Source organism: Oncorhynchus tshawytscha, linkage group LG16 (assembly GCF_018296145.1).
Source record: "Oncorhynchus tshawytscha isolate Ot180627B linkage group LG16, Otsh_v2.0, whole genome shotgun sequence".
Taxonomy (NCBI): domain Eukaryota; kingdom Metazoa; phylum Chordata; class Actinopteri; order Salmoniformes; family Salmonidae; genus Oncorhynchus; species Oncorhynchus tshawytscha.
Genome location: NC_056444.1, coordinates 27,043,296 through 27,067,086, shown reverse-complemented (window position 1 = coordinate 27,067,086; position 23,791 = coordinate 27,043,296). Strand labels below are relative to the sequence as shown.

Sequence of the window (23,791 nt, the reverse complement as noted above, 5' to 3'; positions counted from 1 at the left end):
TTTCTCCCTCCAACTCTCTCTAACCCTCTTCTTCCCTCTATCTCTCTCTAATCTTCTTCCCTCTATCTCTCTCTAACCCTCTTCTTCTTAACTTTCCTTCCCTTTTCTTCCCTCTCTAACCCTCTTCTTCCCTCTCTATCCCTCTCTAACCCTCTTCTTCTCTCTCATTACATAATGAAAAGCCTTTCTGGTGACCCTGCTATGTAATTCATATCTGACTGTGATAGTGTCAAGTCCACTTGTTAGTCTCCCTGCAGTGCCTTGTCCTCTGGGTCTATAATGTCCTTGGGACCTGAGGGAGAGACTACCGGAGACCCCTATGGTCCCCTGAGATATCCCTAACCTCTACTGAGAGAGAAATAGAACCCACCTCTACTTCCAGACAGCACTGGATTAGTGATGCACCACTACCCCTCTTCCTGTCTGTCTTCCTCTTCTTCCTGTCTTCCACCTGTTCCCTCCCTCCCCAAATAGAGTCCTGGCACTACGGTGATGGTAGATGCCCTCCAACAGTTTTGCCCAGTGCCCTTGACCTGGACGCCGTATTTCACAGGGTTCGCCTAAGACGTCAATATGACATATTCCTCTCTCCCTTACTAGTAGCCTACATCTCCAGTGTTGGCACACACACACACACACACACACACACACACACACACACACACACAAACGTGTACACGGATCCGCATCAACACATGCAGGCACAAAAACTCTCACACACATGCACATGCACGCACGCACACACATCCACACACCAGAGGGGTTGAACCTTACAGTAATTGCAGTCAGTGGCTATGCACTGCAGATGGCTGCATTAGCAGAAGTGGAAACCATATATTTATAAAGTGTATTTTCATAACTTCTCACCTTGGGCTGCTTCAGGCCCTGTCAATATGTTATCAGGGTGATTCTTCACGAAACCAGGACGAAAAAAGACCATGATTTTTCTTCTTCTAACATTTAATCCATATAATGGTCATTTGGAAGAAGTATTGTTGACATATATTAGATATTTGTATCTAAAACCATAATTGAGAAATAATTTATAAAAGTTGGCTTATTTGACATTTAAGACTCCATGATGTTTTATCTGTAGGTGCTACAGGTCTCCTTTAAGACTCCATGATGTTTTATCTGTAGGTGCTACAGGTCTCCTTTAAGACTCCATGATGTTTTATCTGTAGGTGCTACAGGTCTCCTTTAATAAGACTCCATGATGTTTTATCTGTAGGTGCTACAGGTCTCCTTTAAGACTCCATGATGTTTTATCTGTAGGTGCTACAGGTCTCCTTTAAGACTCCATGATGTTTTATCTGTAGGTGCTACAGGTCTCCTTTAAGACTCCATGATGTTTTATCTGTAGGTGCTACAGGTCTCCTTTAAGACTCCATGATGTTTTATCTGTAGGTGCTACAGGTCTCCTTTAAGACTCCATGATGTTTTATCTGTAGGTGCTACAGGTCTCCTTTAAGACTCCATGATGTTTTATCTGTAGGTGCTACAGGTCTCCTTTAATAAGACTCCATGATGTTTTATCTGTAGGTGCTACAGGTCTCCTTTAATAAGACTCCATGATGTTTTATCTGTAGGTGCTACAGGTCTCCTTTAAGACTCCATGATGTTTTATCTGTAGGTGCTACAGGTCTCCTTTAAGACTCCATGATGTTTTATCTGTAGGTGCTACAGGTCTCCTTTAAGACTCCATGATGTTTTATCTGTAGGTGCTACAGGTCTCCTTTAAGACTCCATGATGTTTTATCTGTAGGTGCTACAGGTCTCCTTTAATAAGACTCCATGATGTTTTATCTGCAGGTGCTACAAAGCGAACACTGGTGTCATATGAAGCTTTACCACTTTCTCTGTAATATGATTAGTATTTCTATTTCATTAAAAATGTTTATACAATTATTTATGAATCTTGGAAAATATAAGTCAACAATCCTTCCTCCAAATGACCATTCTATGGATTAAATGTCATGCAAATCCCCCAAATCATCGTCTTTTTTTGTCCTGGTTTTGTGAGTCTTCTCTCACCCTCGATGTGCTATTATTGGATGATCGTACTATAGTTTTAGATTTCACAACATGGGCTGTTCAGACTCTTCTCTCTGTCATTGTGTAGTCATCACTCTGATAAAGAAAGAAAGGAAAATTCAAATATCTTTTTCAAATAAGTGTGAGTGTTGTTTATGTACTGTATGTCTTAACCTGTCTCTCCTCTTTCCACTCTTTTTCCTCTCCAGAGCAGTGCAGGCTACGGTAGGAGTAGTGTTTTGGCCAGCCATGCCTGTTGCCGTGGCAGCAGCAGCAAGACAGGAAGTGTGTGTGTGAGTACGCCCAGTCCGGTGGTTTCCGCGGGGATGAACATGCCACTGCACCAGATCTCTGTCATCCCCCGTGATGTCCCTTCCTCCCGGGTCAGCAGCAGCGGAAAGGCCAAGGACAAAGACAAACAGGTAGGGTCAAAGGTCATGGTCTTCTTGTGGGGCGTTTTGGACGAGGACGTTGTTTGGTACAACATTCTTTCGGCAGTATGGAACACTTTTTAAAAACCAAATAGCAGGACTCATTGTGACCCACACTGTCATGTGTTGATACTGCAGGAGACGTGTGTGTGTGTGTGTGTAGAGAACTGCTCAGTTCACTAAATGCTGTTTGACTGAGGCCCCATCACAGTAGAGACTTCACTGCTGAGCGGAATTGGTTTAACAAGGACAAGCTTTCAGTTTGCAAATGGTTTCGTGCTGCTATGATGAGTCAGAAGGTCAAAGGAGGATGAGAGTGTGTGTGTTAGGCTTGGACGATACAGCGGATACCGGTGTATTTAGACATACCAACAGTATGATTTTCGATACCCAGGAGTTGGGGGCCCCTCCCCTTGCGGGGACTGTGGAGGTGTGTGCTATGCCACTGCTTATAAGTTAACTATCGTAGATGTGCCAATTAAATGATATCCAGCTCTGGGCACCAACTATGCATTTGGTTTGCTAACTTGCTAGCTACGTGGCTAGATGGCAAGATCAAGCTTCTTGGTTCCAGCAGAGACGATCAATCCCCTCCAGGATCAAGATCCATGTTGCCTAAATTGTTTTGTGTGTCTTTTTAACTAAATAGCGCTCCTTGTGTGCACTTCCAGTAATAACGTAAACACTGGTATGGTACAGTATGACGGTAAGAAAATCTGGATATCAACCCTAGTGTGTGTATAGAGACTCCACTGCTGAGCTGAGGTGGTTTAATAGGGAGAAGCTTTCAGTTTGTGGACAGTTTCGTGCTACTATGCTGAGTCATAAAGTCACAGAAGCGTGTGTGTGTGTGTGTGTGTGTGTGTGTGTGTGTGTGTGTGTGTGTGTGTGTGTGTGTGTGTGTGTGTGTGTGTGTTGTGTGTGTGTGTGTGTGTGTGTGTGTATTTAGGGCTGGAACATGTAACCAACGGTTATGGAAACAGACCGTCATGAAAATAAAATAACCGTCATAACTGTTTATTTATAAAAAATATTTATAAAATGACTGAAGATGAGATGGCCGGGCGTTTCAGCCGTAACATGGTCTATTCACAACGTGATGAAACTTTGTTGCTCCATACTTTGGTCCCAGCTCTCTGCAGGTCATTCACTAGGTCCCCCCGTGTGGTTCTGGGATATTTGCTCACAGCTCTTGTGATCATTTTGACCCCAAGGGGTGAGATCTTGTGTGGAGCCCCAGATCAAGGGATCTTATCAGTGGTCTTGTATGTCTTCCATTTCCTAATAATTGCTCCCACAGTTGATTTCTTCAAACCAAGCTGCTTACCTATTGCAGATTCAGTCTTCCCAGCCTGGTGCAGGTCTACAATTTTGTTTCTGGTGTCCTTTGACAGCTCTTTGGTCTTGGCCATAGTGGAGTTTGGAGTGTGACTGTTTGAGGTTGTGGACAGGTGTCTTTTATACTGATAACAAGTTCAAACAGGTGCCATTAATACAGGTAACGAGTGGAGGACAGAGGAGCCTCTTAAAGAAGAAGTTACAGGTCTGTGAGAGCCAGAAATCTTGCTTGTTTGTAGGTGACCAAATACTTATTTTCCACCATAATTTGCAAATCAATTCATTAAAAATCCTACGATGTGATTTTCTGGATTTTTTTTTCTAATTTTGTCTGTCAAAGTTGAAGTGTACCTATGATGAAAATTACAGGCCTCTCTCATCTTTTTAAGTGTGAGAACTTGCACAATTGGTGGCTGACTAAATACTTTTTTGCCCCACTGTATATATATGTATGTATGTATGTATATATATGTGTGTGTGTATATCTATCTATATATATGTGTGTGTGTGTGTGTATATATACATCTATCTATATATATAAATATATACATATACACACACACATATGTACACATACATAATACATATATTATGTATATATAGTATGTGTATATATACATATATAATTATAATTATATTATAATTATAATTAATTAATGTGTACATATGTGTGTGTATGTCACGGTTTTCTGTATGGCAAAGAGAGTCAGACCAAAATGCGGCGTGGCTATTGAGATTCATGTTTAATAAAAACAAAGTAAACACGAATCAATACAAAAACAATAAACGTAATGTGAAAACCGAAACAGCCTAAACTGGTGCAAACTAACACTAGACAGTTACAAGGACAATCACCCACAAAAACCAACACCAAACAGGCTACCTAAATATGGTTCCCAATCAGAGACAATGACGAACACCTGCCTCTGATTGAGAACCATATCAGGCCAAACATAGAACTAGACAAAAACTAACAGACATGTAACATAGAATGCCCACCCAGCTCACACCCTGACCAACCAAAACATAGAAACATACAAAGCAAACTATGGTCAGGGTGTGACAGTACCCCCCCCCGGCCGCAAAACATGAACCTATAGGGGAGGGTCTGGGTGGGCATCTGTCCGCGGTGGCGGCTCTGGTGCTGGACGTGGCCCCCACTTCACCGTAGTCCTAGTCCCCCACCTTGTCCGCTTCCGTGGCCTCCTCACCATGGCAACTCTTCAGGCCAAAAATAGAACTAGACAAACTAGACATGTAACATAGAATGCCCACCCAGCTCACACCCTGACCAACCAAAACATAGAAACATACAAAGCAAACTATGGTCAGGGTGTGACAGTATATATATGTGTGTATATATATGTGTGTAATATATATATACACACATATATACATATATACATATATACATACATACATACATACATACATACATACATACATACATACATACATACATACATACATACATACATACATACATACATACATGTATGTATATATTTATATATATATATACACACACACATCTGTACATATATACACATATATACATGTATGTTTTGCTATTCAAGTGGTTGTAACGGTGACGTGGTCATTTGACTGACCAATAGCCGTCATCCAAAATTCCATGACCTTCACAGCCCTAGTGTTTCAAGTTTCAAGGTCACATGCACAAGTACAGTGAAATGCCTTTCTTGCAAACTCAAGTGTGTTTTCGTCTTTCTCTCTTGCTCCTCCTGTTTGTGTACCTCTGTATGCTTGTCTGTCTTACAGTGTGCACAGAGACAAACAAAGGAAACAGAATATTTCCACAAACATGGAAAAGCTGAATATTTCTCATTATCATTTAAGGCTGTTTTGATCATAAAGCATTGATGCGTGAGATGCATTCTAATGTCAGGAAGGTGGCACTTTCCTCCCTTTCTGGTCCCCTCGCATCTCTTCTGGTCACATGCTGCTGCTTAAGGAAGATGATTGGAGGCTGACACTAATGAGAACGCTCTCACCAGGAAGTGTTACAACGCCGAGTTCTACTCCAGCTGCTCTCTCTTCATCTGACTACGTGTTCTGTCATAGTCTGACAGCATCTGGTCGTCGTGGTGTTGGCACAGGGCTGCTCATTTCTCCCAAGTGGAGATTTTCAATTTTCACCCTGACTCACCTGTCCATCTCCTCAGTTGAATTACATGCTGTCACTGTTGGTGGCAGGGTGTGTGTGTGGGTGTGTGTGCGTGTGAAGGGCTGTACCTACACACTGAAAAAGGGCTATAAAGCCGAAACGTCTGATGCAGTAAAAAATGTAAAACATTGAATAATGACTTAAGCTTTAATGCAACATTTTTAGTGTGAACACATTGCACCTCTTTGTATATGTGAAGGACTCAGTAGCTGTCAGCTGTAGATCTGCTGAACAAAGTGTGGTGCTAAGACAACATGTCTGGTGTCTGTCCTCTTACTCATGCAATACTCTGTCTAACACGGTCTATTGTCTTTTAGGGTCTGAGTACCTCAGCATGTCCACACAGGTGTTCACAAGGGCCCACTCGACCTGTACATATGGTGGAGTGGATTTAGCCTGATTTAGCCATACAAACACACACACTGCTGTGCCTGTGAAACTTCCCCATCATGGTCACTCCCGACACAGCATGTTCACATGCACAGTTCCCAGGATAAAAGGTGCAGTGAAATACTCCCTCAACATTGCAGTACAATAATCAATATCAATAATACAAAAAGTCAAATAAAAAACAACAGATAGTTAGACAGTAGTATGCAAATTAATAAACTGATATTTCCACAATGGGATATACAGTATATATTCTAAATATGCCATGTCAAGTATGGCTGTATTTACACATTTAAAGTGGATGTTGTCATGGTTGCACAGTTAAATCAATAGTATATAATAGAACAGCAGCGTTGACTGTGTGTGTGCGTGTGTTAGTGTATGCATGTGTGTAAAGGTTGGATGTGTGGAGAGCCCGTGTAAATAGTCTCTTGGTGCAGATAGTCTTTAAGGTGCACATAGTCTCTAACGTGCTGTTCTAAGTAGGTAAACAGTTAGGCTTAGCTGCTCAGCAGTCGGGTAGCCTGGTGGTAGAAGCTGTCTCGGAGCCTGTTGGTCTGAGACTGGATGCTCCGACACCGTTTGACCTGGTGGTAGAAACTGTCTCGGAGCCTGTTGGTCTGAGACTGGATGCTCCGACACCGTTTGGCCTGGTGGTAGAAACTGTCTCGGAGCCTGTTGGTCTGAGACTGGATGCTCTGATACCACTTGCCAGATGGTAACAGATTGAACAGCCCGGTACTCGGCTGACTTGAGTCCGTGGATCTTCCGGATCTTCCTCAGACACCGCCTTGTGTAAATGTCCTGGAAGGCAGGTAGCTCGCCCCCAGTAATGTATTGGGCTGTCCGCACCACCCTCTGTAGAGGCTTGCGGTTGAGGGCGGTGCAGTTGCTATACCAGGCGGTGATACAGATGGTTCAAGATGCTCTCGATGGTGCAGCTGCACAACTTCTTGAGGATCTGAGGGCCCATGTCAAATTTCTTCCGTCGCCTGAGGTTGAAGAGGCGCTGTTGCGCCTACTTCCCTGCGGTGTCGGTGTGATTGGACTATTATAGGTCCTCTGTGATGTGCATGCCGAGGAACTTGTAGCTTTTGACTCTTTTCACTGCAGCCCTGTCGATGCAGATGGGGGCATGCTCACCCGCCTGTTTTCTCAAGTCCCCGATCAGATCCTTGGTTTTGCTGACGTTGAGGGAGAGGCTGTTATCCTGGCACAACCCCCCCCCTCTAGGTCTCTGATCACTACTTTGTTTCCTTTTCTGCTTCCCTCTCCTACAACCCTACCTACTCAACCCCTACTCAGATGGTCATGCGCTGTCATAATCTTCTCTCTCTCCCACTACTCTCTCCTCTTCTATCCTATCATCTCTCCCTTCTACTAAATCTTTCTCCTGTCTGTCTCCTGATTCTGCCTCTTCGACCCTACTCTCCTCTCTTTTCCTATGACTCGCACTGTCCCCTTTCCTCCTTGCTGGCTCAGCCCTTGCCTCTGTATCCGCTGCTATAAAGCCACTTTCTATCATTCTACATGTCGAAATTCTGCCTCTAACCCTAGGAAACTCTTTTCCACTTTCCTCCCCACCTCTCCCTCTCTCCTCCCTCTCTGCGGACGACTTTGAACCACTTTGAAAAGAAGATGGATGACATCCACTCCTCATTCACTCAGCCTAGTGGGTCCACTGGTCCCATTCACACAGAACTACTCTGTCTTGACCTCTTTCTCCCCTTTCTCTCCAGATGAAATCTTGCAACTAGTGAGGTCTGGCCGCCCGACAACTGTCCCACTCAACCCTATCTTCTCTTCCCTTCTCCAAACCATCTTTGGAGACCCTCTCCCATTTCTCACTTCCCCCATCAACTCATCGCTGGCCACTGGCTTCAAAATGTCCCCTCCTCAAGAAACCAACACTCGACCCCTCTGATGTCAAAAACTACAGATTTGTATCCCTTCTTTCTTTTCTTTCTAAAACACTTGAGCGTGCTGTCTCTGACTAGCTCTCTCGCTAGCTCTCTCAAAATGATCTTGTTGACCCTAACCAGGCTTCAAGACGGGTCAATAAACTGAGACTGCTCTTTGTGTCAAGGAGGCTCTCCGCACTGCCAAAGCTGACTCTCTCCTCTGTTCTCATAATCATAGACCTACCGCTGCCTTCAACACCGTGAACCAACAGATCCTCCTCTCCACTCTCTCAGGGCCTGGTGTCTCAGGCTCTGCACTCTCTTGGATTGCATCCTACCTGGCAGGCCGCTCCTACCAGGTGCATGGAGAGGATCTGTGTATGCAACATGTACTCTTACTACTGGTGTCCCCCAAGGCTTGGTTCTAGGCCCTCTCCTCTTCTCTCTGTACACCAAGTCACTTGGCTCTGTCATATCCTCACATAGTCTCTCCTATCATTGCTATGCGGCTGCCACTCAACTACTTTTCTCCTTCTCCCCTTCTGACACCCAGGTGGTGACACGCATCTCTCTGTGCCTGGCAGATATCTCAGCTTGGATGTCGGCCCACCACCTCAAGCTCAACCTCGACAAGACGGAGCTGCTCTTCTTCCCGGGGAAGGCCCACCCTCTCCAAGACCTCGACATCCCGGTTGACAGCTCCACAATGTCCCCCTCCAGAGTGCAAAGAACCTTGGCTTGACCCTGGACAACACCCTGTCGTTCTCTGCAAACATCAAAGCAGTGACTCGCTCCTATAGGTTCATGCTCTACAACATCCGTAGAGTACGATCCTACCTCACAGAGATAGCAGCACAGGTCCTAATCCAGGCACTTTCCCCCCTTACTGGCACTTTGCTGAGAGCTACTTTATTGAGGAAAAACGTACTTACTATGACTGAGATACTTTTGGTCATGTAGTGTATGTGGACACCTGCTCGTCGACCATCTCATTCCAAAATCATGGTAAAAAATGTTTGACTTCATTTTATTTAACCTTTATTTAACTAGGCAAGTCAGTTAAGGACAAATTCTTATTTGCAATGACGGCCTACCCATAAAAACCACAGACACACACACACACACAGACACACATCAGTACACATAGACACACACACACATTTGTTTTAATATCCTAGTGGGGACCAAACAATTGATTCCCATTCAAATCCTATTTTCCATAACCCTAAATTTAAACCTAACCGTTAACCTAACCCTAATTCGATTCCTAACCCTAATTGTAACCCGAACCATAAACCTAAACCCTAAGCCTAAAGTAGTCTTTTTTCTTGTGGGGACCAGCAAAATGTTCCCACTTGTCTGAATTTTCCTCGTAAGGACTTCTGGTCCCCACAAGGACAGTAAAACCGCACACACAGTAACCGCACACACGAGTACATATGGACACTCACACACTATCTGTCACATCCTGTCTTCTCGTTAGTACTTGTCATCTGTCTGAGTGCCAGATGATTGGCAGGTGACTCTGTTGGAGCTGTTTGTCTCTTAGGCGCTCGCTAACGTCTCAGTACGTTTATCACATCTCCTGTTGGGTTAGCATACAACCCTGTCACTCACTGGAGCTACCTACTCTGGTGCTCTGAATACCTGAGCAGAGACCATGATATTGGTGTCAGACCAACACATTTCTTCAGAGCTAACATCACACGTATGAATGACATCATCTCCTCACATCACTCCCTATATCAGTTCAAATAGGATCTTTTCTGGATCTACTCTGCCTGAAGATACAGTATGAGGATCTACTCTGCCTAAAGATACAGTATGAGGATCTACTCTGCCTGAAGATACAGTATGAGGATCTACTCTGCCTGAAGATGCAGTATGAGGATCTACTCTGCCTGAAGATATAGTATGAGGATCTACTCTGCCTGAAGATACAGTATGAGGATCTACTCTGCCTGAAGATACAGTATGAGGATCTACTCTACCTGAAGATACAGTATGAGGATCTAGGAGCCTGAAGATACAGTATGAGGATCTACTCTGCCTGAAGATACAGTATGAGGATCTACTCTGCCTGAAGATACAGTATGAGGATCTTCTCTGCCTGAAGATACAGTATGAGGATCTTCTCAGCCTGAAGATACAGTATGAGGATCTACTGTGCCTGAAGATACAGTATGAAGATCTACTCTACCTGAAGATACAGTATGAGGATCTATTCTGCCTGAAGATACAGTATGAGGATCTACTCTACCTGAAGATACAGTATGAGGATCTAGGAGCCTGAAGATACAGTATGAGGATCTACTCTGCCTGAAGATACAGTATGAGGATCTACTCTACCTGAAGATACAGTATGAGGATCTAGGAGCCTGAAGATACAGTATGAGGATCTAGGACGGAAGATACAGTATGAGGATCTACTCTACCTCAAGATACAGTATGAGGATCTAGGAGCCTGAAGATACAGTATGAGTATCTACTCTACCTGAAGATACAGTATGAGGATCTAGGAGCCTGAAGATACAGTATGAGGATCTACTCTGCCTGAAGATATAGTATGAGGATCTACTCTGCCTGAAGATACAGTATGAGGATCTACTCTGCCTGAAGATACAGTATGAGGATGTATGAGGATCTACTGTGCCTGAAGATACAGTATGAAGATCTACTCTACCTGAAGATACAGTATGAGGATCTATTCTGCCTGAAGATACAGTATGAGGATCTACTCTACCTGAAGATACAGTATGAGGATCTAGGAGCCTGAAGATACAGTATGAGGATCTACTCTGCCTGAAGATACAGTATGAGGATCTACTCTACCTGAAGATACAGTATGAGGATCTAGGAGCCTGAAGATACAGTATGAGGATCTAGGAGCCGGAAGATACAGTATGAGGATCTACTCTACCTCAAGATACAGTATGAGGATCTAGGAGCCTGAAGATACAGTATGAGGATCTACTCTACCTGAAGATACAGTATGAGGATCTAGGAGCCTGAAGATACAATATGAGGATTTACTCTGCCTGAAGATACAGTATGAGGATCTAGGAGCCTGAAGATACAGTATGAGGATTTACTCTGCCTGAAGATACAGTATGAGGATCTACTCTGCCTGAAGATATAGTATGAGGATCTACTCTGCCTGAAGATACAGTATGAGGATCTACTCTGCCTGAAGATATAGTATGAGGATCTACTCTGCCTGAAGATACAGTATGAGGATCTACTCTGCCTGAAGATACAGTATGAGGATGTATGAGGATCTACTGTGCCTGAAGATACAGTATGAAGATCTACTCTACCTGAAGATACAGTATGAGGATCTACTCTGCCTGAAGATACAGTATGAGGATCTAGGAGCCTGAAGATACAGTATGAGGATCTAGGAGCCTGAAGATCTGAGGATCTTCTCAGCCTGAAGATACAGTATGAGGATCTAGGAGCCTGAAGATACAGTATGAGGGTCTTTCTGCCTGAAGATACAGTATGAGGATCTACTCTACCTGAAGATACAGTATGAGGATCTACTGTGCCTGAAGATACAGTATGAAGATCTACTCTACCTGAAGATACAGTATGAGGATCTATTCTGCCTGAAGATCTGAGGATCTACTCTGCCTGAAGATACAGTATGAGGATCTACTCTACCTGAAGATACAGTATGAGGATCTAGGAGCCTGAAGATACAGTATGAGGATCTACTCTGCCTGAAGATACAGTATGAGGATCTACTCTACCTGAAGATACAGTATGAGGATCTAGGAGCCTGAAGATACAGTATGAGGATCTACTCTGCCTGAAGATACAGTATGAGGATCTACCTGAAGATACAGTATGAGGATCTAGGAGCCGGAAGATACAGTATGAGGATCTACTCGACCTCAAGATACAGTATGAGGATCTAGGAGCCTGAAGATACAGTATGAGGATCTACTCTACCTGAAGATACAGTATGAGGATCTAGGAGCCTGAAGATACAGTATGAGGATCTACTCTACCTGAAGATACAGTATGAGGATCTAGGAGCCTGAAGATACAATATGAGGATTTACTCTGCCTGAAGATACAGTATGAGGATCTAGGAGCCTGAAGATACAGTATGAGTCAAGACAGGGAAGGAGGGTTAAGATTAAATCTAATGTTATTTGTCACATCCTCCGAATACAACTGGTGCAGACTTTACCGTGAAATGCCCTTCCCAACGACGCAGCGTTTTATAAAAGAAATAATTAATAGAAATAAAAAATAAAATACACAACAATGGAGCTGTGTAGAGGGAGTACCAGATCAACGTGTAGAGGTACGAGGTATTTGAGGTAGATTCCAGAAGGTCCAAAAGTATGTGGACACTTGCTCGTCAAACATTTAATTCCGAATTCATGGGCTTTAATATGGAGGTGATCCCCCCTTTGCTGCTATAACAGCCTCCACTCTTCTGGGAAGGCGTTCCACTAGATGTTGGAACATTGCTGCAGAGACTTGCTTCCATTCAGACACAAAAGCATTAGTGAGCTTGGGCACTGATATTGGTCGATTAGGCCTGGCTCGCAGTTGGTGTTCCAATTCATCCCAAAGGTGTTCGATGGGGTTGAGATCAGGGCTCTGTGCAGGCCAGTCAAGTTCTTGCACACCGATCTTGACAAACCATTTCTGTATGGACCTCGCTTTGTGCATGGGGGCATTGTCATTCTGAAACAGGAAAAGGGCCTTCCCCTGATGCCATATGTTAGTCTACTGTTAGTCTACTAATTATTGTATACTTCTATCAGCCTGTCGTGTGTGTGCGAAGTGTTTTACAAACAGTTTTGATCTGCTATTCTAAATAGTCTGACATCTCTCTTCTCCTTCATATTTACTGATCTGAAGACACAGTATGACGAAAGCATACACTCACACACACACACACACACTCCAGGCACAGCTTCAGAGGTTTCATTAGGTGTCTGTGTCGTACTGTGTTTAACTATAATGCACTTGAGCGGCCACAGAGGCCCTCGGGTCTTCCTGCCAGGCTCCATACTGTCTCTCTAATGCATAAACTGTGTCTACTGCCTTCAGAAAACTCTCACATTTCTCACTGTTTCAACACCCTGATACACTATCCAGATATGAGGTTATTAATTGTATTTACAAAGATCATAAGCAGTCTATGATATAGGTGATTTATTGTGCAGTAGATTGGAAAGGTAGTGAGGGGGCTGAGTTGGTTGCTGGCCAATACTCTGACTCTGTGTGTGTTGTGTCTGACTGTGTGTGTGTTTGTGTGTGTGTGTTGTGTGTGTGTGTTGTGTGTGTGTTGTGTGTGTGTGTGTGTGTGTGTGTGTGTGTGTGTGTGTGTGTGTGTGTGTGCGCTTGTGCGTGTGCCATGAGAAAAGCTCTCCTCCACAGTGAAATCAGTGTAGGGTAAGAGCAGACTTCCAGTAATGCGTGTCACCATGGCTGACAATCCTAACAAACAAACCTGTATACGTGAGAATGGGCAGTCACGTTGAAAGTCACTGAGCTCTTCAGCAAGGCCATTCTACTGCTGATGTTTGTCTATGGAGATTGCAAGACGGTGTGTTCGATTTTATACACCTGTCAGCAACATGTGTGGCTGAAAGTCACAAAAAAGCGTGCTCTCTGTTCCTTGCCTCAGGCTGCACACACTGTTCTCTCATCGGATTATTCTCAATTTCATCTTATCTTTACTAATTATGTAAAATTAGATTTGATTTAGAATGGTCCATTATGAAATGGGCAGGAACAGGGGCCAGAGAAAAAAGACATGTAATCTGTGTGCACTGGAAAAGCGAATGGAGGCCGCATTCCTGCTGGTTCGTTTCACTCAGGTTGGGTCGGCTCCTCCGGTTATTTCAATGCGCAACAGGTGATATTTGAGAGAATACAGACCATGTCCAATGCATATTCTGAGTTTTGTGGATATGAACCATATCCTGACAAATTCTGAAGACCTATGTGAACCGTTACAGAAAGCTGGGCATATGTCACATGTCACTACTTGCATTTGAACAGGGTTTTTTTTTCTTCAAACATGCCTTCTTAAATATGTCAACTGTCATGTACCTTTAATAACAAACTCGTATACAATCTGTAAATATAAATAAAGTGTGAAATCACAAATCTGTTTAGACACTGAAAAAATACAGAATCTAACCATGATTGGTTGAGATAAAGAGGGGGTTGGGACATTCACGAGAAACATTATTTTGGAGGATTATTTTGAAAGTGTTTTCAGTCTGTCGTGAATCATCATAATGAATACACCCCTGGGGGAGAAGGGTCCAATCAGGGGATGTCTTTACATGACACGTTGTTGATATCCTACAGAATACAGAAAATGTCTAATGCATATTTTGGGTTTTGTGGATTTGCACCATATCCTGACAAATTCTGAATCCAGATGTCTTTTAGACATATATGATATTGGGATTACTCAGAATATCACACAGACATTTCATATGGCCGGATATGGACTCATTTAATATCCTGAGATATGTGACATCCTATTTTCTGTCTTCATGTTGACAAATACTGACTGTATATATCGCATATCTCTATTTTTCGAGATATTAAGCTCTATTGATTCCAGATATGCTTCTCTTGGCTGAGGCCCATATCCGCTTGACAATTTCTGATGCTTATTTGAGTTTTGAAGACGTTTAATAATTTCACAAATATTGAATCCATATAATTCTTTCAGACACTAGCTAAACTTTTTGTATTCCATCTGCATAAAGGCATGCGCAAACCACAAGCTAAAAGCATTGTAACTGGTAGCCTGGCAACAAGAATCACAGCCTTTCTGCTGTGGAGTTCCAACCGTCATGTTTGAATTTGGGCGCCACAAATGAGTTTGTAAACGGTGTGTGGTCGAACTGACAGCTGGAGAAACAAAGAAGTGAGAAGATGTTCTGAAAATACCTCAAAGAAGTTAACGCTAAAGTGAGTAGCTCATTTGAGATGTTTTATTTATCTTGATAACTAGATAAATCTCTCTCGGTGTCCTCTTTCTCTCTGCCTGGGTAGATCTCTCATTAGCTATGTTCATACTGATGACGGAAGTTAGCTCTCTTATGAGGACCACCAACGTACAGCTACTGCATACTGATCACTGAAGTATACCTTCTTATAAGAACAGAGTGTGAAAACAGCCCCCCCATCCAACAGATTCAGTCTCAGCTGGCAAATGACAACAGAGTGTCGCACTCCCAGTTAATTAAATAGAACACACTCATCATATCCTCTTCCACCTGCTCTAAAGGTCATATCATTGTCCCTGTATACTTTTTTGTCACCATGGATCTTGTGCGTCACGCCACACTGCTATCCACTTCCTCTGTGACAGCTGCTGCTGGGTGTGTGTATGTGTGTGTGTGGCCAGTATTTCATTAGCTTTTCATTCTCTCACTGCACTGTTAGTGCTGTTACTCTGTTCCCCTTATTACGGATTACTACCTCTCCCCCCCCCCCCACACGCACACACACACACAGGAACACTTCCTCAAATGGTAGGATAACTGGAATCCCACCAGGAAGAGAGAGAGAAAGAAAGAAGTAACAGGGAGAGAGAAGTAGGTGAAAGAGAGAGAGAGAGAGAAGTGAGGGAATGTGCTAGATGGAAAGAAGAGAGCTATAATAATAACAATAATAATTTACAGACAAAAATGACAAAGCTGTCTGTTATAGGGAGAGAAGAGAGATAGGAAGCAGCCAAACAATAGTCTTGGGAACTGAGTTTGAGGTGATTTCTCTCTCTCTCTTTCCTTTCTTTTCCTCCCTCCTAACTCTCTCTCTCCCTCTATTTCACTCTCCCCCACTTGCTCTCTCCTCTCTCTATCTCATCTACATTTTCCAACTCTCTCTCCATCTCTCATTATCTATCTCCATCCATTTTCAACCTCCCTTGTCCTCCCTTTCGTGCTCCCCATACACAGCTTGAGCAGATATCATATCTAATGCAGTGTTCTCATCAGATGTCTATGAGAATAAGAGCTAATACACTATATATGCAAAAGTATGTGTACACCCCTTCAAATTCGTGGATTTAGCTATTTCAGCCACACCCGTTGCTGACAGGTGTGTAAAATCGAGCACACAGCCATGCAATCTCCATAGACAAACATTGACAGTATAATGGCCTTACTGAAGAGCTCAGTGACTTTCAATGTGGCACCGTCATAGAATGCCACCTTTCCAACAAGTCAGTTCGTCACATTTCTCTCCTGCTAGAGCTGCCCTGGTCAACTGTAATTACTGTTATTGTGAAGTGGAAACGTCCAGGAGCAACAACCATGGAAACGTCTGACCTCAACCCCATCGAACACCTTTGGGATGAATTGGAAGCCAGGCCTAATCACCTAACCTAACCTAACCTAACCTAACCTAACCTAACCTAACCTAACCTAACCTAACCTAACCTAACCTAACCTAACCTAATCAACTAACCTCACTAATGCTCTTGTGGCTTAATGGAAGCAAGTCTCCACAGCAATGCTCCAACATCTAGTGGAAAGCCTTCTCAGAAGAGTGGAGGCTGTTGTAGCAGCAAAGGGGAACCAACTCCATGTTAATGCCCATGATTTTGGAATGAGATGTCCAGGGCCAGGGAGTTCTTCAAACGTGCAGATGGATATATCTGGGTGTTATTCACGATGTAGTTAGAGCAGATATTTTCCTGATGGCATCGTCTCTCTCTCTGTCTCTCTCTCTGTCTCTCTCTCTCTCTTTCTCTCTTTCTCTCTCTCTTTCTCTCTCTCTTTCTCTCTCTCTCTTTCTCTCTCTCTCTTTCTCTCTCTCTCTCTCTCTCTCTCTCTCTCTCTCTCTCTCTCTCTCTCTCTCTCTCTCTCTCTCTCTCTCTCTCTCTCTCTCTCTCTCTCTCTCTCTCTCTCTCTCTCTCTCTCTCTCTCTCTCTCTCTCTCTGTCTCCACCTGTGTAATCTTCTCTGTTCTTTCCTGGGACTGGAGATGTCAACGCCTCTTGAATAACACCCTGATAAATCCATCTGCACGCTTGAAGAACTCTCTGGCCCTGGACAGAGTGCGTGCGTGCGTGCGTCAGTCTGTTTGCTGTCGGTCTCCAGACACCCAGAGGTCAGGGGTGTGTGGCAGCCTCCTCCTGTTCCTAGGCCATTAAGCAGATGAGCACTATTGCATCATTTGTTGACCATTAAATGAGGTAAATACACGTAAAGGCGTATCGTTTGTGATTTACCTCAAATTACAGGACATCGTATTCCTTGTGTTTAGCATTCGCTACAGTTACCATTCTTATTTACATTCTTCGTTGCGTCAAACTGTTTCCAAGGCAACGCTCTCTCTCTCGTCTGTAGAAAGGTCAAGGCAGGGAAGAGAGTCCTGCTGTTAGTTGAAGGACTGTGTGTATCTCTGTTAGAGAGACTGGGCTTTAATGTTTTACTGCCTGTAGCCCAGAAGTCCAAAGGTGAAAAACTTCACAACCGTGTCTGCGTCCCAAATGGTTTCCTAGTCCATCTATAGCGCATTACTTTTACATTGCTTTTCACTCAGGACAGGGGTGTTCCTGGTCATGCCACCTATGTCCCCTTAAGCAAAGAGTGGAAAATCACCTCAGGTAGGTTTTTATTTCGTCTCTTCAATAAGAAGCTTTGTTCTAAGGCTCTGGCTTTAGTCCCGTAGTAGATTCCAAGATGTGTACTGGGCAGCTCTGAGTTTCTAGAAGCTTCCAAGTTCCAAACATGTGGAGTTCCAGTGTAGCTCTGAGAGTTCTAAGTTCTCTGTCTCACATTCTTATGAGGAACCGGCACCACAGAAGCCTATATCCGTCCTAAGATTAAAATCAATAGTCTACAGTTCCTCCCCCCATGTAGGAGGCAGCCATAGTCATCCACAGCTAATAACTAGGACGGTAATGTGTGTCAATAGCAAGTCCATTCTGTCATGGAAGGTATCATTAGATGTGAGAGAGCACAGTGCCTTGTAACCACGTATAAGTACTGAGGAGCATGAGAAGAGCCCTAGGAGAGTGCAAATTGAGATGGAGGGCGAATCAGAGTTGTTGCTTTTCACAGTGACACCTGCACTATTCTGCCTAGACTCCATATCCATCTCATCATTATCATCAATTCATTATGATGATTAACATGCTTACAGCTTCAGCCCAGCCCTCTTTATCTTACATAACCTGTACACTTTTATCAAATCCACTGTATTAGGCTTAGTGAGATTACCCAAGCAGATGATGAATGGAGAGCGAGAGAGACCCATGAGAAATAATGCGTTTTTTCCTACGAATAAATTCTACAGCGAGCACGGCGCCATACTGTTACAGAGTACCTTGAGAAGATCAGTTCAACTTTGAACAGCAGATTGGAAAAGGAAAGTTCACCGATTGGAAATGATGAGTGGCCATGAATCCATAGGGAGGCATTAGGGAATCTCATCTCTCACCGGATAGACAGAGAACAGGAGGAGAAGGAGTGGAAGACCTTGAGGAAGAGGGGGATTGAGGACATTCACAGGGTTAGAGAGGGAGGAGAGTGTTTGTGAAACAGAACTGATTTTATTTCATCAGATATAGTATTAAGCCCAAATAAAAACTACATTTCACCTACAGTCTTGAGAGAGAGGATCTCAGATATGTGAGTGAATCACCCGGGGTTCTAAAACACAAAACAACATGCTATTTGTCACAAAGGATTAAGCAGACAGACAAAAGACAGACAGGCTTTTATCTTAATTAATTTTTCCTCAATTTCTTGAATAATTTTTCCAATGCCGCCTTCTCAAAACACATAGGAGAAAAAGGTTTAAGGGGCAGACAGATTGTTGTCTCCATGGAACAGAACAGTCTAGGCCTGAGGGAGGTAGACAGAGACCGAGAGGGAGAGGAAGAGGGATGTCTGGTGTGACCCCTGCATTACTGTATATAGATTTTCTATTGCGTTATTGACTGTATGTTTGTTTATTCCATGTTTAACTCTGTGTTGTTGTTTGTGTCACACTGCTTTGCTTTATCTTGGCCAGGTCGCAGTTGTAAATGAGAACTTGTTCTCAACTGGCCTCCCTGGTTAAATAAAGGTTAAATAAAAATGACCAATGTGGCACAGAGCTCTGACTCATCTACTTACTGGATGATGCTCCTGTTATGTGGTTTTAAGCCTCTTCTTTGAAAGAGTCAGATCGGTCCCTCCCTCCTTCTGCAGAGGGACAAACGGTGTGGATTTTAAGCTGTGTGTGTGTGTGTGTGTGTGTGTGTGTGTGTGTGTGTGTGTGTGTGTGTGTGTGTGTGTGTGTGTGTGTGTGTGTGTGTGTGTGTGTGTGTGTGTGTGTGTGTGTGTGTGTGACTAATAAGCAGCTCATCCTCTGCGTGCATGGGGATGTAATCTTAATAACTACTTAACTACATATCACATATTTATCACTACTTATCACATTCACAATCAGACACTGTAATGACGAAATGTTCGTAACAAGTCAACTAGCAACCAACAGCAAATGATACAGTGTTATACACCTATTAAAAAACTAGCAACCAACAGCAAATGATACACTGATACACTTTTCGACACCCACGTCTTTAAACCTGTTGCAGTGATGTTTCGAATCTCAGTTGAATACATATTGTACATTCATAATCCACTCAGCTCTCTCCTTATCATCCATAGGAGTCACAGAGCCTTCTCACAGAGGCTCAGGGGAAACTTTCTGAGTAGTAGAACTGTGGAATTCATTGTCTCTGTCCCAAATGGCACTGTATTCCCAACATAGTGCACTACTTTTGACCCGGTCAAAAGACCCTGATCAAAAGTAGTGCACTATAAAAGGGTGCCATTTGGGTCGCAGAACCCCAACTGTAGAACTTTATGTACCTCTCACATTGTGTTTCTTCAATTTGTTTCTGATGCATCACTTTAGCAAACACAATTTCAAATCAAATCTAAATGTAATTTGTCACATGCGTAAACAACAGTGCTTACTTATGGGCCCTTCCCAACAATTTCAAATGGATCAGAGTGTGGAGAGAGAGAGTGAGAGAGAGACTGTGTGTGTGTGATAGAGAAAGAGATGGAGATGGAGAGAGAGACTGTGTGTGTGTGTGATAGAGATGGAGAGAGAGAGTGAGAGAGAGACTGTGTGTGTGTGGTAGAGAAAGAGATGGAGAGAGAGTGAGAGAGAGACTGTGTGTGTGTGATAGAGAAAGAGATGGAGAGAGAGAAATTATTCAGTGAGCATTTTTGAGGAGTGTTGAGAGTTGCTTTCTGAGGAAGCAGCTGACTAACACAGAATTCCAAGTAGAGGCAAGTCATCTCTATCTCTCTCTCCCTCTCTGTTCCTCCCTCTCTCTCCCTCCCCCTCTCCCCCTCTCTCTCTCTCCTCTCTCTCCCTCCCTCTCCCCCTCTCTCTCCCTCTCTCTCTCCCTCTCCCTCTGATCTTGGAGGCTCTAAAAGATGAGTTGTCTGTCTGTTACGGCCAGATGGGCTGCGCTCTGACTAAATGCCAGGCGCAACCACACACACACACACACCCTCTTCCACAAATTAGCATGCAGGGTAAGCAGTAGCCTTTTCTCTCCCCTCCTTCGTTCCATCCTCCTCTCATCCGTTCCATCCTCCTCTCCTCCAATGGCTCCAGAGTGAGGAGAGAAATCACCTCCGTTTATCCCTCTATCCTTGAGAGGAATAAACAGATCTTAGCCGCAGGGAGAGAGGGAATGGTGCAAAGCAGAGGGATGTTAGCACAGAACAACAGAGAGAGAGAGAGAGAGAGAGAGAAAGAGAGATTCTACTTACAAACGGCTCCAGACCTTATCCTCTCACACACAGAGAGCAGTACAGACACACAGAGAGCAGTACAGACACACAGAGAGCAGTACAGACACACGGAGAGCAGTACAGACACACAGTACAGGCACACAGTACAGGCACACAGTACAGGCACACAGTACAGGCACACAGTACATGCACACAGTACAGACACACAGAGAGAAAGTACAGAGAGACAGTACAGGCACACAAAGACACGTTACAGGCACACAGAGACACCGTACAGGCACACAGAGACACCGTACAGGCACACAGAGACACCGTACAGGCACACAGAGACAGTACAGGCACACAGAGACACAGTACAGGCACACAGAGACACAGTACAGGCACACAGTACATGCACACAGTACAGACACACAGAGAGAAAGTACAGAGAGACAGTACAGGCACACAGAGACACCATACAGGCACACAGAGACACCGTACAGGCACACAGAGACACCGTACAGGCACATAGAGACACCGTACAGGCACACAGAGACACCGTACAGGCACACAGAGACACCGTACAGGCACACAGAGACACACAGGCACAGAGACACCGTACAGGCACACAGAGACAGTACAGGCACACAGAGACACACAGGCACACAGAGTACAGGCACACAGAGACACAGTACAGGCACACAGAGACACAGTACAGACACACACACAGAGACACAGAGACACAGTGTAGACACAGAGACACAGTGTAGACACAGAGACACAGTACAGGCACACAGAGACACAGTACAGACACACAGAGACACAGTATAGACACAGAGACACAGTACAGGCACACAGAGACACAGTACAGACACACAGAGACACAGTACAGACACACAGAGACACAGTACAGGCACAAAGAGACACAGTACAGGCACACAGAGACACAGTACAGGCACACAGAGACACAGTACAGGCACACAGAGACACAGTACAGGCACACAGATGCACAGTACAGACAGACAGAGACACAGTACAGGCACAAAGAGAACAGAGGACACAGTACAGGCACACAGAGACACAGGGTACAGGCACACAGCACAGTACAGAGACACAGTACAGGCACACAGAGACACAGTACAGGCACACAGAGACACAGTACAGGCACACAGAGACACAGTATACAGGCACACACACAGAGACACAGTACAGGCACACAGGACACAGTATAGACACACAGAGACACAGTAGAGACACAGTACACACAGAGACACAGTACAGGCACACAGAGACACAGTACAGGCACACAGCGACACAGTACAGGCACACAGAGACACAGTACAGGCACACAGAGACACAGTACAGGCACACAGAGACACAGTACAGGCACACAGAGACACAGTACAGGCACACAGCGACACAGTACAGGCACACAGAGACACAGTACAGGCACACAGAGACACAGTACAGGCACACAGAGACACAGTACAGGCACACAGAGACACAGTACAGACACACAGAGACACAGTACAGGCACATAGAGACACAGTACAGGCACACAGAGACACAGTACAGACACACGGAGGGAGAACATGATGCTTCGTCATTGTCTCCTGTGAGTGAATTTATGCGTCCAGTGTAATGTAAGTGGTAACGATGAGTTGAAATCAACTGAATGATTATTTTGTGGCACAATCATTTATTTTCTTTTACGTGTTTCATAGGCATTTAGCCAGCCACGGAGTCGGGGGCATAGGCTATTTACTGTTATTTGATTGATGACCGAAAAGCTTGTGTTCACTAGTTTATTAAAGGTGTTGAACTGACTGAATACAGCCAATATCCTCTATCACTTTGCAATTCACTAATCATACAATGTAGTTATATGCCCATGATATTGCATCGGGACAAGCAGTGGTCAAATTGGGATTTGGGGGGGGGGTATTAAACATATATTAAAAATATATACTGACAAAATCACATATAACACCATAGGGACCTTTTTGGGAGGGAAATTACTGTGAGAAGGTCCGTTCGGGTGACTTTTTAAGAGGACATTCTACTCAAATGAATGAAAATAAAATGATGCTGACATCTAATATAGATTTTTAGTCTCCAGAAATTAGCCCAATAATATATTGGTCCATATTATCAGGCAGATGTGCTATTTAGCAATAAGCATTATCACCTGATGTACTATCGTGGCTATGAAGGCTATTATTAAATAGGCTGAGGAGTTGCCCATCTGCATTTACCCCACCTGGACAAAAGGAATACCTAAGTGAGAATGCTGTTCATTGAATACAGCTCAGCTTTCAACACCATAGTCCCCTCCAAGCTCGTCATTAAACTCAGGGCCCTGGATATGAACACCTCCCTCTGCAACTGGATATTAGACTTCCTGATGGGCAAACCCCATGTGGTGAAGGTAGGCAACAACACCCCCGCCACGCTGACTCTCAACACGGGGGCCCCACAGGGGTGTGTGCTCAGCCCCCTCCTATACTTATTTTACATTTTAGTAATTTAGCAGACGCTCTTATTCAGAGCGACTTAAAGTTAGTGCAATCATGTTAAGACAGCTGGTGTGACAACTACATACACTATATATAGCGTATATATATATAGCGCTGACAGAGATGGCCGCCTCGCTTCGCGTTCCTAGGAAACTCTGCAGTTTTTTGTTTTTTTTACGTGTTATTTCTTACATTGGTACCCCAGGTCATCTTAGGTTTCATTACATACAGTCGAGAAGAACTACTGAATA

General features: G+C 44.0%; 1 protein-coding gene and 1 long non-coding RNA gene across 4 annotated transcripts in view; one reads left to right on the top strand and one right to left on the bottom strand.

Annotated features, from left to right (window-relative positions):
* Positions 1–23,791, top strand: part of LOC112253188 (E3 ubiquitin-protein ligase MARCHF8-like) — a 153,102-nt gene that overhangs the window by 28,999 nt on the left and 100,312 nt on the right. For all 3 annotated transcript variants that reach the window (XM_042299048.1, XM_042299049.1, XM_042299050.1), the window contains one exon: positions 2,244–2,456. In XM_042299048.1, the coding sequence (XP_042154982.1) occupies positions 2,361–2,456 (96 nt within the window). In that variant the 5' untranslated portion in view covers positions 2,244–2,360. Of the gene's footprint in view, positions 1–2,243; positions 2,457–23,791 lie in introns of those variants that run through there.
* LOC121839600 lies at positions 11,049–12,540 on the bottom strand. The gene is made up of 3 exons (XR_006079054.1): positions 12,288–12,540; positions 11,943–12,115; positions 11,049–11,111 (listed from the first exon to the last, which is right to left on the bottom strand). It is a non-coding gene; the product is annotated as an uncharacterized LOC121839600 (long non-coding RNA).